At 45.3% G+C, this 13,336-nt stretch overlaps 1 protein-coding gene across 2 annotated transcripts in view; it reads right to left on the bottom strand.

Moving 5' to 3' along the window:
- The window catches only part of MED13L (mediator complex subunit 13L), a 302,281-nt gene extending 296,851 nt beyond the window's left edge, over positions 1 to 5,430 (bottom strand). For both annotated transcript variants that reach the window (XM_041728660.1, XM_041728661.1), the window contains exon 1: positions 5,216 to 5,430. In XM_041728660.1, coding sequence (XP_041584594.1) covers positions 5,216 to 5,287 — 72 coding nt within the window. In that variant the 5' untranslated portion in view covers positions 5,288 to 5,430. The remainder of the gene's footprint in view (positions 1 to 5,215) is intronic.
- Between the last annotated feature and the right edge of the window lie 7,906 nt (positions 5,431 to 13,336).

Here is a 13,336-nt window from a genome sequence, read left to right as displayed (position 1 = left end):
CCACAGCACATTTTTAGGCTACCTAACCACCTCACTTTGCAATGCATTAGGTATTATTTCTCAAAATACAAATGTTTTTTTAAAAAAAAACACACAAAATAGAAATTCTGGTGGCCAACACTACAGAACACAAATAGCTTCTGGAGCAGATGAGCACACAATACATTCTAAACAAACGGCACTAATAACAATGTTGCAGAAATTCTTTTTCTCAATTTAATATATAGCTGCAGAGCACACTTCAGTAATAATAATACCCAATACTCAATCATATTATTAATTTTCTTAAACTTTAATCGCTCTCACTGGCTAGTTTCACTGGCTAGTTTCTATGAAAAATAAACAATATCCACTTTCAGGAAAAAAAACACACAAACACATCGGTACCTTCTACTACTGAAAGAGGGAACATTATTATTATTCTCTTCTATCAAAAATAAGCCAAATCATTTCAGAAAAAATATCTAGTCTATCCCTGAATCAAACTTTTGACAGCTGTATTAACTATTCATTAAAAAAATCCAGATAGTGCTCACTTCGGCAGCACACATACTTAAAAAAAAAAAAAAAAAATCCAGATAAGCAATCTTTTTACTATTTACATTGAGTTTCAACTCAATTTTTTTTTCAACTCAATTTTAAATAACTTGGCAAACATAACTATAGAATGTACTTATCTTTTGCAAAAGGTTGTCTCAATTTATAGCATATAATACAAACTGGTGACAGAGTATCCTCTTTGTTAATCTCAAGAGTAGAGGAGATCTCCGAAAGTGTTTGATAAATACAATTAACTCACAATTAACAAGGCTACATTAGCCAGTGAACAAAAAAGATGAATCCATTCTTACATATCTAACTAATATAATCCACTACTATAACTTAATGTTATTTAAAGGAATGCCTTAGATTTTTTTCCCCAAATAAATACCTAATACAACCATGAAAACATGAGCAAAACATTCCAAAGAAAATGCTAAGCTATATAAGCCCCTGGGATAAACTCAATAAACACTTATAGTCCTAAAGGCAACCCCAGGCCTTTATTCTCACAAAGAAGAAAGAGTCCCAACCTAACTTCCTCTCAATGAGCACTTCGAGCAGTAACACAGCAACATTATTTTGCACCATGGAAGTCTTAGGTACATTATTTTCTCTTTAAAATTATGAACTCATCACACGTACAAATGGCTCTTTAAAACGGTCCAGTAAACTGCTACACTGTGCCTTAAATTGCTGTCTATTATGTACTTAAAAATATTTACTAGCAATTGGAGGTTAATATGGCAACTATTACCGGGTGGCAATTATTGCTATTAAAAATATATAAATACTGTAACACCATGTGCTACTAACAACAAAATGCTAAACAGAAAACATACATTAGCAAATTATGAATATTTTCATTAAAGAAAATAAACCACCATGAAAAAAAAGAGGCTTGAAGTTTAAATACTAAAATTGTCAATTGGAATGAAAAAACACTCTGTGCATATATTTTGGCACTTGAGAAAATGAGAGAAATCCTTCCCTTTGCCTCATTTTCAACTCATAGCCATCCCCATTTGGTTCTAGCTTAAAAGAATAGATTTCAAAGTTTCTATATTTACAGCTATCTTCTCTCTCTGCCAAAAAAAAAAGTCTCTTCAGAAAAAAAGAAAGGTCACCAACAGATTCCCTGAAAGCTTCATATACAGAATTAATGGTCCAGTCCTTCATAGGAAGTATGCACTATATGTCTATGTGTGTTTCAATTCAGGGAGGAGAATTCGATACCATCACCCAATTATCCCATAGTCAGGAAGATTCTAACAAAACAACCTAAACCTGGAAGACACATACCTAAGAATTAGACCAACCCACCTTAAAGAGTATATACTTAAATCTAGCTAAAGAACACAAAATCACTTTCCTCCATATGATCACAGTAGAGAAACAAGACTAAAGAAACAAAACTAAAATATATTTTTATCTGGAAACTATGTCTTCCCTCAAGGGTGAGCTGACACACCATAGGGTGCACTGTTACACTTTCCAAAAAGACAGATTTAACACACTTAACTGAATCATAACTGATGGAATATGTAACAAGAGTCTTCCCAGAAATGTGATGGACTGCATGAAAAAACAGTTTTGATTCACAAAGGTAATAGCAAAGCATGCATTTAATGCAGCAGCAGCAAGAGTAAGAAACATACAATCACCCATATCATACATACACAATGGCATTCTTCACGTTAGGAAATGGGGGTGGGGGGGTAACAATTTGGGAAATCTGATGCCATGCAGTAGAAAATCAGAAAGCAAAACAAGAACAAAAATCTTAAGGTAGTTGATTGCACAATCAACTTTTGTTAAGCCATAATGAACCCTTCAAGGTAATAGAAAGTGGGTGGATCATTAGTGTGGTACCAACTAATGATCTGTAGTTTAACCTCTAGTTTATATTTCAATGCACATTAATATGAGTATATAAGTAAATTCTCTATAAACAATACTTTGCTCAGAAAATTGCAGGCCAAAAAGAAAAATACATGCTATCATTAAGCACATAAGAGTCCTTGTAATACATGCTTTATTTTAAACAGAAGATGATTTTATCTCCCTTGGAATTAACTATTCTATACAATGTACTTCAGACAACATATTTTTAAAATTCTAGGCTCCTGCTGTATTTGCTTTTCGAGGAAAACTCTTCATTTGGAATGAGCAAAAATTCACAGTATCATCAGCTTTTTAAGATTCTCAATTAAAAAAAAATTAGCAACTTATCCACCCTTCATATACAAAAGAATGTAGACACTCTACAGTTGTTAAATAAAAAAACAAAAGGTCAACCCATGCATTTCCTCAGTTCTGTATTTCAAAGTTGCCACCTAATAAGTAATACTACACACACACACACACACACACACACACACACACAACAACCCTCAATTCCTGGTTTAAAAAGGCTGAGGAGAGAAATACCCAAAGTACAAACCTTTAGTCAGTCATAAAACACAAAATCCTCTCCTATAAAATTGCTTGTTTATCCAAAAGAATCTCAAACATCTTATCTCTTTAACATTATCATCCTTGAGTTTAAAAAAAAAAAAATGATATATCCTAAAGTCTGGCTACACATATAATTTCATTGGTCTGCAAAATCTACTGTATAGAAATTAGCCACATATACACAAGCCATTACCAGTCTGAATGATATATGGTAATTTCGGGCCTCTCTCCTCACTAATATTAGTCTACTTGGTTATTTTAATTACCTGTTAAAGTGTCAATGTGGTCACCAGCCACCAAACAAAAACCATTTTAAATACCCTTTAATCAATATGTTTGCTAATCTATTAAAGTCTCTGAATCTGACTGATACTAAATGATATACTGGGAGAGAGAAAAGAGGTGGCAAAATGAATTCTATTCCTATATGTCGAAAGATCAAGGGAAAATTATCACAGTACGAAGAGGAAGAATTGAAACTTGTAATTGAATTTTAAGACTGAATACCTAAATAAAAATGCTGGAAGACAAAAAAAAAAAAAAAAAAAAAAAGACTGACCTGATCTATACTTCAAAGTACAGATATTATGTCACTGTCTTTTTGTAGGTAAAAATCACGTGTCTTGATGTTTTTTTATCTGTATAAGGAAATATTTAATAAAATAACACTTCCATTTGAAAAGTTGGCAAGAATGTGTATTTCTCCACTAGTCTCAAAGAGAAAAAAAAAAAGCATCTATGCCTACCCATAATTAAATGTAACTAATTACAATTTGAACACTAAATTATTTATCCAGTGTAATTGTAAACAAGGATTAAAAGGAAATGATGCTTCTATCTACTGCAGGGGTTACAGAAAACAGTTTCCAAAATGCATGCTCTCCAAAGGCAGTCCCCTCAAAAAGGGTACATGACTTAAGTTGGGTTTTTTTAAAAGCTAAATTAAACAAACCGTTCAGCCAATTTTCCAATTATATTCTACGCTTGAAACATAATTGCCTTACATCTGTTTACAAATCTTTGCTCAATATTTAAACAAATTCGTAGTCTCCCGGGCACATAGCTATACATACAGTAACTCATGCACAAAGCACATATTTAAAGACCACGCACCGCAATTATTAGCCTAAACGCCAGGTTTAACAAGGTGAATGTTTTCAGAGCTAGGTAATACGACCCAATAAAAAAGCAAAGATGGCATTTACCACCAAACGTCAGTGCCACCGCCAGGAAAGAGTTGCCGGAGCCCTACACATTTTTAATTTCGATGCATCTAGACGTCGTCGTCGGGTGCCAGGCTTCCAGGAGAACAATTGACACCCTAACTGCTTCAAGATTAAGGCAGGCGATTCAAATCCGAGGGAAAAGTTGTCAATTATCAGAGAGAGAGAGCGCGAGAAAGGCGAAGGCAGATAAAAGCGATGTTATCAAACCGCCCAGCTTGTTGCTTTTGTGTGTGTGTGTGGATTCGTTGTTAGGATAGAGAAAACAGTTTTTAAAAGACACAGGAGGAGAGAGGGAAGAAAAAGGCTCCTCCACCTTCCGTCGGCTCGGTGCAATGGCTTTCCGGCTCTCCGGCGCGGGGAGCCCCGAGAGGCAGGCGGCCGTCGCTGTTTACAATCGCAGCAGCTTCGGGTGCAAGAGTCCTTTACTGACACCATCGCATTCAATCAACTGTTTTCGGGCGAAATTGCAGGTGTCATTACGGAATTTTAAAAAAAAAAAAAATTTTTTTCAAAAGGCGGGCGGGCAGCCGATCCCGCAAGGGGGGCGGGCGGGGGGGGGGGGAGAAAAGGCTGCTTATCGCGGGCGCGGGCAGCACAAGGCAAAGCCTCCCACATTTAGGGGTGAAAAAAAAAGGGGGGGGGGGAGAAAGGGAGAAAGGGGAGGGGAAGGGGGTGTGATGGCAACAGAGGGTGGGCGTTCGAAGTGCGACCCAGAATCCGCAGCTCTGAGACTTCCACATGCAAATTCCACGCCGAGCGCCGCGCTCACAAATGATTTTTAAAGAGCCAAATAAACACTGGATGGGATCCAAGGCGAGGGAGAGACGATCCAAGAGGGGGAGAAGCGGGCGGCGGGCGGCGGGCGGCGGGCGGCGGGCGGCGGGGAGCGGCGAGGGAGGGGCGACGTCCCGGCGGCGGGAGGAGAAAGTTGGTCGGCGGCGCAGGTCGGGCCCCCCCGCCGCAGCCCCCCTCCCCGCCGCCCGGCTACTCACCAGCGAGAAGAGGTTGGAGTGACAATCCTCCAGGCTCGCCCCGTTCGCCACCCAGTTCGCTGCCGCAGTCATGATCCTCCGCGAGCCCGGCCGCCAGAGCGGGGCATGTCGGAGCGAGGCGTCCGAGGCGAGGCCGGGCCGGGCCGGGCGGCGGCGCCTCGCCGGGGAGCGCGGGGCGGCCGGGCCGCCGCCGCCGGGGGAGGAGGGCGCGGGGGCCGGCGGGGACGGGCGGGCGGGCGGGCGGGAGGCGCCGCGGCGACGCCGCGCCGGGGGCGGCGGGCCCGGGCCCGGGCCGGCGGGGGGGTCCGCGGCGGCCGCGCGGCTCCTTCCTGCTCGGGCGGCGGCGGCGGCGGCTCCCGCGGCGGCTCCCGCGGCGGCTCGCGCGGCTCCGGCGGCGGCGGGGGGCGCTGTCCGCGCGGCCCGGCGCCCTCCCCGCCTCTCAGGGCCGCCGCTGCCTCCCGGCCGGCCGCCGCCTCCGCCTTCCCTGTGCCTCCGCCGCCGCCGCCGCCGCCGCCGCCGCCGCCGCCTTGTTTATCTCCAGCCACCGACTCCCCCTCGGCCCCCGCCGGCGCGTGAGGGGAGGCGAGCCCCGGAGCCGCCGCCGCCGCCTCGGAGCCGCCGCCGCCGCGGAGCGCGAACTCGCGAAGGGGGGGGTGCGGACGAAGCCAGCGGGCGACCCCGGCAGCCGAGCGACGTCCCCTCCTTCCTCTTCCTCCCCCACCCCCCCCTCCTCCCCAGTCAGCCTCGCTTCTCCTCCCTCCCCGGGCTCGCTCGCTCTGACAGCAATGGCGGCCGCCGACCGCGGCTCGGCCCGCCATTGGCTGGCGCCGCGTCACGTGACGGGCGCCGGCCGCGCGGGGGGGCGGGGGCGGGGGAGGGCGGGGGAGGGGCCCGGAGCTGGAGCTGCAGCCGCGGCGGCGGCGGCGGCGGCGGCGGCTGGAGGGCGGCTCGCGGGCGGCGCTGCTGAGCCGAGCGCGGCCGGAGCCTCCGTCCGGGAGAGGGAGGGACAGCGAGACGGAGAGAAAGAAGCGCGGGCGGCGCGGCTCCGCTGCCGTGGGCTGCCCCCGCGTGGGCGCCGTGCCCCGCCCCCCTGGAGGCGCGGATCGGCGGGGCGCGACCGCGGGGCCCCGGGAACGCCCGTGGTCCCCGCCGGGGGCGCCCCGGGGCCGCGCAGGCGGGGCGGCCTGGCGGGGCTCTGCGGTGGGCTCGCCTGCCGGTCCCCCGGGCTGCGGGAGTGCCCCGGCGAGGTCGCGCTCGGGCGTCCGCGTTTTGCAGATGAGAAAACTGAAGCACAAAGGCATCAAGTCGAAGAGATCGAGTCACTTGCCCGAGGTCGCCCGGCGGGGAAGAAGCGGCGGCGGAACTCGAACCCCCGCACCCGAGCACCGTGCATCCGAGCTCTCGCACTGGGCTTTGCAAGCCTCGCCCAGGGAGCTCCACGGCTGCCACTTAGCGCTTTCCGTGCACCAGGCGCTGCGCAGCGAATCCAGAAATGCCTTCTGAGCCCTTACTCCGAGGCGCTGTGTGTGTTTATTCATTCAACGCGTAAATGTTTCCTGACCTCTTGCCATGTGCTGGAATGTGACTGCCAGGCGCTGTACTAGGGCTGTGTCGGGAGCAGACCCTCCCTCACTCATTCAATAAGGAACATTTCCTGGGAGCATATGGTCTGGGAGCCCTGAGGAGTGCCAGTCTGAGGAGGAGGCCTGCTCCCAACCCTCAAGGCGTTTGCTCCCTGCAGAGGTGGGGAGGAGAGCAACTCCTCACTCACAGGCCCCCAAACCTGGAAGAGCCAGCTGTTTCAGCCGGATCCGACGGACGAAAACAGGGCAAAGATGGCCTGAAATACGAGAGACAAGTCTTAGACATGTGAATTGAGCTTTGGAACTACCACAAAAAAATGCTAAAAGCAAAAGCCATGAGCAGCCTAACATGTATTACCGTGGCCCGGCACTACCTTAAAACCCACTGACACACCATGTTATAATAAATGTGCATACATTATTTCATATAATCCTTAGAACAAACACAGAAAAGAAGATACTATTACTATCCTTAGTCTAATAAGCCAAGGCTCAGAAGTGCGGTGACATCTCCAAGGTCTCCAGTTACACCCCAGTCTATTTGGCTCCAGAGCGCCAGCCTGAAACCTGAAGGTCCCATGAGCAGATGCCTGCCATTGGCCTTGGCATCCTCGGTTGTGTTACCTTGACCAACATAGTTTAATTCTCTGAACCTCTTTTCCTAATCTGTCAAAAAGAGATCCTAATTGCTGACCCACTGACCTCAGGCCAATGTTGTGCATTTCTATTAAGATACTCTTGATGAAAATGGTTAGGGGGGAAAAAAAAGAAAACCAAAGCACTTTATCAACATGCAGGGTGTTACTTGGGCCTGAGCAGGCAGATGGTGAGATTGTCCATCACATCCAGATGTATTTCCGTCCCAGGAGGCCTTCATCCTACACACTTGGTCACCAAATTCTCATTCTTCAACAAATGTAGGTTTAACTTCTTACAAAGTCTCCCAGAGCAACCTAATAGAAAAATGAGCAAAGGACATGCAGTTTAGAGAATAGGAAAGACATATGGCTTTTAAATATGTAAAAAGATGTTCAGACTATGAGCATCGTTGCTATGGGCTGAATGTTTGTATCACCCTAAAATACATATGTTGAAAATCTAATCCCCCATGTGATGGTATCTGGAAGATGGAACCTTTGACAGGTAATTAGGTCATGAGGATGAAGCCTTCACGATGAGGTTAGTGCCCTTATAAAAAGAGACATGAAGGAGACTGTTCCGTCTGTCTTTCTGTATCTATCTCTGCCATGTGAAGACATAATGGGGAAGAGGGCTCTTATCAGGAACCAAATCTGCTGGCCCCCCTGATTTTGGACTTCCCAGCCTCCAGCGCTGTGAGAAATTTCTGTTGCTTATGCCAGAATGGTAATTTGTAATAGCAGCCCAAGCAGATGACAACACTCATCATAAGAAAAGCAGAAATTAAAAACAATATTGACAATAATTTAAAAGCTTAGGCGAACACGGAGGGAACCAAAACTCTTACACGATGTCACTGGAGACCTAAATTAGCACCACAACATTGGGGTCAATTTAGAGACTATCGAAATTATAATGTACATACACTTTGACCTAGAAAGTCTAGGAGTTCATCCTACAAAGATACTTGTACAAATATTTAAAGACCTGTAGTGCAAGGACATGAACTATACTACTGTTTGCAGGGCAAAAACTGGAAGCAATCTACATGTCCATCATTTGGGGAGTTGTTACCAATATAATGTAAATCCCATGCAGCCATTAAAAATAATGAGTTAGCACTATGTGTGATAGAATAATCTCAAAAATAGATTATTGGAGCACCTGGCTGGCTCAGGCATGGCAATACTACTCATAGTCTGAACACAGAAGAGTGTGCAACTTGATCTCAGGGTTGTGAGTTCGAGAGATTACTTAAAAATAAATAAAAATTTTTAAAAACAGATTATTAACTGAGATATTCCTGAAAGGTTCCATGAGACATTAGTAACATCAGTTGCCTCTAGGGAAGAGGAGTTAGGGTGAGGAGAGGAATTCCTGTTCATGTTGTACTGCTTACAATTTCTTTTTTTTTTTTTTTTTTGACTCAACATATATTATTACGTATTCAGTGCAAAAAGTTAAAAACATCAATCAATAAAATTGAAAACAGGATAATCAAATGGCACCATAAAAGTACATTAAAAAAGCAAATAACACGAGACAAAGGAGAACTACTTCATCCGAGGTTTCTTTGGCTGTCAAAGCCAGGTCCCAGAGTGGAAGGGAGAAGGCCAGAATTGTAGTGTGTGATTGCCCCGGTAGCATGACTACAGAATGAGAACCCCGGGGAGCTAGGTTCTAGCCTCAGATACACCACTGAGCAGCCCTATAAGACCTATCAACCTACAAGGAGGCAGCAACAAGGCACCTGGTGCTCGGACTGCTAAGCCCAGTTCCCTCTGTGGGGAGCTCACCGGAGGCATTCTCATGACTTAGTTTCCCCGTTGGTGACAATGCCTGTGGCCCAGGCAGGAACCAGATGTTCCCCTCTATACAAGTCTCAGGTCTTACTCTGAGAATGACAGGTTAGTTCCCTTTCAGGGTTACCAAATGTAATGGCAGAGAGAAAATGGAAGCAAAAATATGACCAGAGGAGGAACCATCTATTAGAAAGACCACAGGAAGCTGCCACAGCTGCAGGGTGGGAGCATTTTGTAGGAGTTAAGAATGTGGCTTCAGAGTAACACACACCTGGGTTCCAGTCCCTGTTCTCAAGCTGTGCAGCCTTGAGCAGGTCATTTAACCCCCTGTGACCCCCATTTCTTCTCCTGCATTGACCTCCCAGGGTGATCACACAGAGAAAGTTCTTAGCACAGTGCATGGCCCCATAGGCAATGATCAATAAATTATAACAATTATAGTCACTTGTCCATCCTTGTACAAAGGAGAGCACATGAGCTTTGTTGGATTTATTTTATTGTAAATAACAAAAGTACCAGAATGCTAGCTAGAGCAAGTCAAACAATACTTGAGCTTATGGAGAAAAAGGGAATACTCCTCTCTACCCCAGTGAGGTGGCCAAAGTTACCAAATTTTTGTGAATCCCTCCTGTCCTTCCTCCATGCCCATAACAAATCATACAGTTTAAACACTTTTCTTAAGGGATTTTTTTTTATTTTTTTATGAAAATGGGATTGTCACATATATTACTTTGCAATCTGCTTTTTTTCACTTAACAATGTATCACAAATATACCTCCAGGCCTATATATCTAGCTCTAACTCATTCTTTTATTAGTTGTATAATGTTTCATAGAACACCTGTACCATAATTTATCCAATTATTCCCCTATTCCTAAACATTCAGGTGGTTTCCAGTGATTTCCTACTCTGAATAAGGGCAGAGCAAATATCTTTATCCATATATCCTTAGGCACTGACACTTTTATTTCTGTAGAATAAAGTCCCCACAATAGATTGCTTTTTTATTGTTAATAAATGCGTATTTTTATTGTTAATAAATACAGACGGAAGACTTTCCCCAAAAGGTTGTGGCAATTCACACTCCCTCAAGCAAGACGGGAAGAGTGTCTACTTCCTCCCCATCTTGCCAGCATTTGGACACTGACCACCCTTTTCAATTTTTGCCAACCTGATGGTGAAAAATGGAGCCATTGTTGTTTGAATTTGCTTTCCCCAAACTCTGGTGAGGTAGCTCTTCTGCTTGATGTCTTGGTCACTTGCATTTCCTCTTGAGTGCTGACTACTAAGTCAGCAGCTTCAAAGGAAAAAGAACTGAATCTGCCCAGGGAGAACCTGTAAGGGGCTTGGCTCGATGACAAATGCCAGCCTTTGGCCACTGTCGCCTGGTATGGACGAGGCAATGCATGGCATCATTCCATAAAGATCTTTCTGGACACTTCTGTGTGGCAGGTCTATCCTTTTCATTCCTTTGCTTTGATAATTCAATTTTTAACTTGGGGTTTTAAGTTCCCTCTGAGAGAATGGTCTTATACCAATCAAGCTGAGCTGCCTTGGGCAATAACAGCTTTGCTCATAACCACCAAGGATTTCCTAATTGTTCCAACCTCTCCCTTAAGACAGGGCAGAGGATAAAGTGAAAGCTGTCGCTGGCTTGGAACACAGCTGGAGGTGTGAGTGAGGCCAAGGATCTTATAGTTGGACAAAACCTGGTCCAAATCCTAGCTCTATCCCTGACCCTCTTGACCTCCGAGGCTAGGATTTAACCTCTCTCTGCCTCAGCCTCCTCATCCCTAAAGCAGGGTCACACTCATATCTGCTTCTCAGAGTCATGGGTAGCATTTGAAGAGCCCACACACACAAAGCATGAGGTACCTGCTGGACACAGACTTGGTCAGGAAATTTCTGCTACTCTTAACTAAGACCCAAAGCTCCCAGGGGATCCTTCAGGTCCAGAGCCCCTTTTGTGAAATGTGGGAGGAGACAACTCCAAGGAGCCCCACCAAAGGAATCATTTAAGCAATGATGTGAGTCGTTAAAAATATTAACGAGCTTAAATGAAGTGCATTCAGTGGCATTTTACCCACACCTTTTGCACACACGGGAAGGACTCTTGCTTCTGGTGACTCCGATTTTTTGAATCAGTTTAGCAGCCCATAATAAGTTGCTTTCAAATAGCCAACGATAAAGAAGTATGTGAACAACGTCCTCTGGTATTCTTCTTTGATGATCCTGCCACTTGACCCAAGACAGGTGACCATATTCACGACCTTTCCGGCTTCCGCTAAGCTTCCTGCATGTTGTAGGCTACAGCCATGGCAGGTGGTGCCATAGATCACATGAAATTAAATTCTATTTCCTCCGGCTGGACACACATATCAGCATACTCTTGAAATCCGAACAGCCTCACCATATAACAGCCAACTCCGGTTGGAGAGTGAACAAAACCACTGTAAAGAGAAGAGTGTGTTCTTGAGGTGGATTCTAGAACCCTTTCTCTCCAGGGATGTGCCAACGTGACCGGACGTTCACGATAGAAGCAGGCTGCTCAGATGGCCCAGAACCAGGCTGGGCTCTGGAAGGGGAGGTGCCAACTTCTCTGGCAACTCTGCCAGCAGCATTTCACCCTCTCTGTTTTCTGAGCTCTGGGCCAGACCCAAGTGTCTAGGGGTTTTATAAGAAAGACAAATGTCTTTTCACTTGTGGCCTAAATCAGGGACTCCAGCCGAGGTCCAAGTAAGTGAGACAGCAACTAATCTGGCCACCCCACCTGTGTGACACCTCTTTTTGAGAACTGACAGCCAGGTCCTGGCATATGAGACAAGAGCCACAGTCCTCCAGGGACCATACCCCATCCTTCCAAACTTTGTGGCACTTTGAAGTCCCAAGCACAAGTGTACTGTCCCCCTGTTGCTGGGTCTCTGTCCTGGGGCCAAATCTTGCTTTCTGCAACAGGTCATTTTATTTGAAACAACCCTTGGAAAGAGCACAGTCCTTCTCAAACGACAATTTGGAGGCAAAAAAAAAAAAAAAAAAAAGCCACATGTGAAATTTGAGTCATCCTTTGTCTCCACTTGGCCCCAGTGACAGGCTCCCTGGGTTTCTCCAGTTGCCTGGGTTGTGGATTCTCAACAAGGATGAAGCAAGCCACTCACCTCTCCTGCTTGAGTCTCAGTTTTTTTCTTTTTCAAATGGGCTGCCCACTTCTTATGATGCTGGTGGGTTGTAATCAATTGGTTTTTTAAATTGCGTACACAATTTCTCAATTTTCAAATGTGCTGACTGCAATAGTCTATCGTGGCTGGAAATAGAGTGCGTCTACAGTCACTCTCTTGCTGCTGCCAGTACAGATCGCTTCCCCAAGGAAATAAATTACATTTCATTCTCTATATATTGTTTACTTTATAGTCTCTTGATCTTACTTTGCTGACTTCTTGTTGTAGATTTTTCGGTAGCTTGGTTCCCACTTAATCACAACAGCCTCTGTAAATGTTAGCGAGTTGTGTTATGGGGATTTGCTACCGGCATTTCACAACGGATACTGAACAGAGAAGCCCCTTCTTTATTCTACCAAAAATACCTGGGTAAATATTCCCCTTGCTCAAAATAATAATAATAATAATAGATCTTTAAAATGATTTTCCAATGAGCAGACTTTATTTCACATTAACCATGCAGTAACTCAAAGCACATTTTGCATTGTTTTCTATTTGTGGTTTTATGAAGAGGTCACTGTTTACATAGCATGCACTCCCTGATGAGCCTGCTCATTATAATCTAATCAGTCACTCAAAATCCCAACAGAAGAAAGGCTTTCTTCTTGTATCTCCTACCAGAGCTGTGTGGTGCAATCCAAAGGAGGCCAGACAAGACATGCCCCAACCACATCCTTGGTTACCCCATCTCCTTCCCGCACCACCTTTTCAGGAGGATGCTGTTTTCTGAGTGTTTATTGACCTCCTTTTATGCCAGACATCTAATCATCACAACTCTCTTTTGAGGTGGATCTTGCCTCAGCCCCATTTCACAGATGAGACAATTGAGGCCTGGAGAGATGAAGTGACTTTCCTGAGGTCACACAGCTTGGAAAGGCAAGG

Source organism: Vulpes lagopus, chromosome 14 (assembly GCF_018345385.1).
Source record: "Vulpes lagopus strain Blue_001 chromosome 14, ASM1834538v1, whole genome shotgun sequence".
NCBI classification, from domain to species: Eukaryota; Metazoa; Chordata; class Mammalia; order Carnivora; family Canidae; genus Vulpes; species Vulpes lagopus.
Note: the sequence above shows the minus strand (reverse complement) of the source record. Positions and strands in the feature narration are given on the sequence as shown.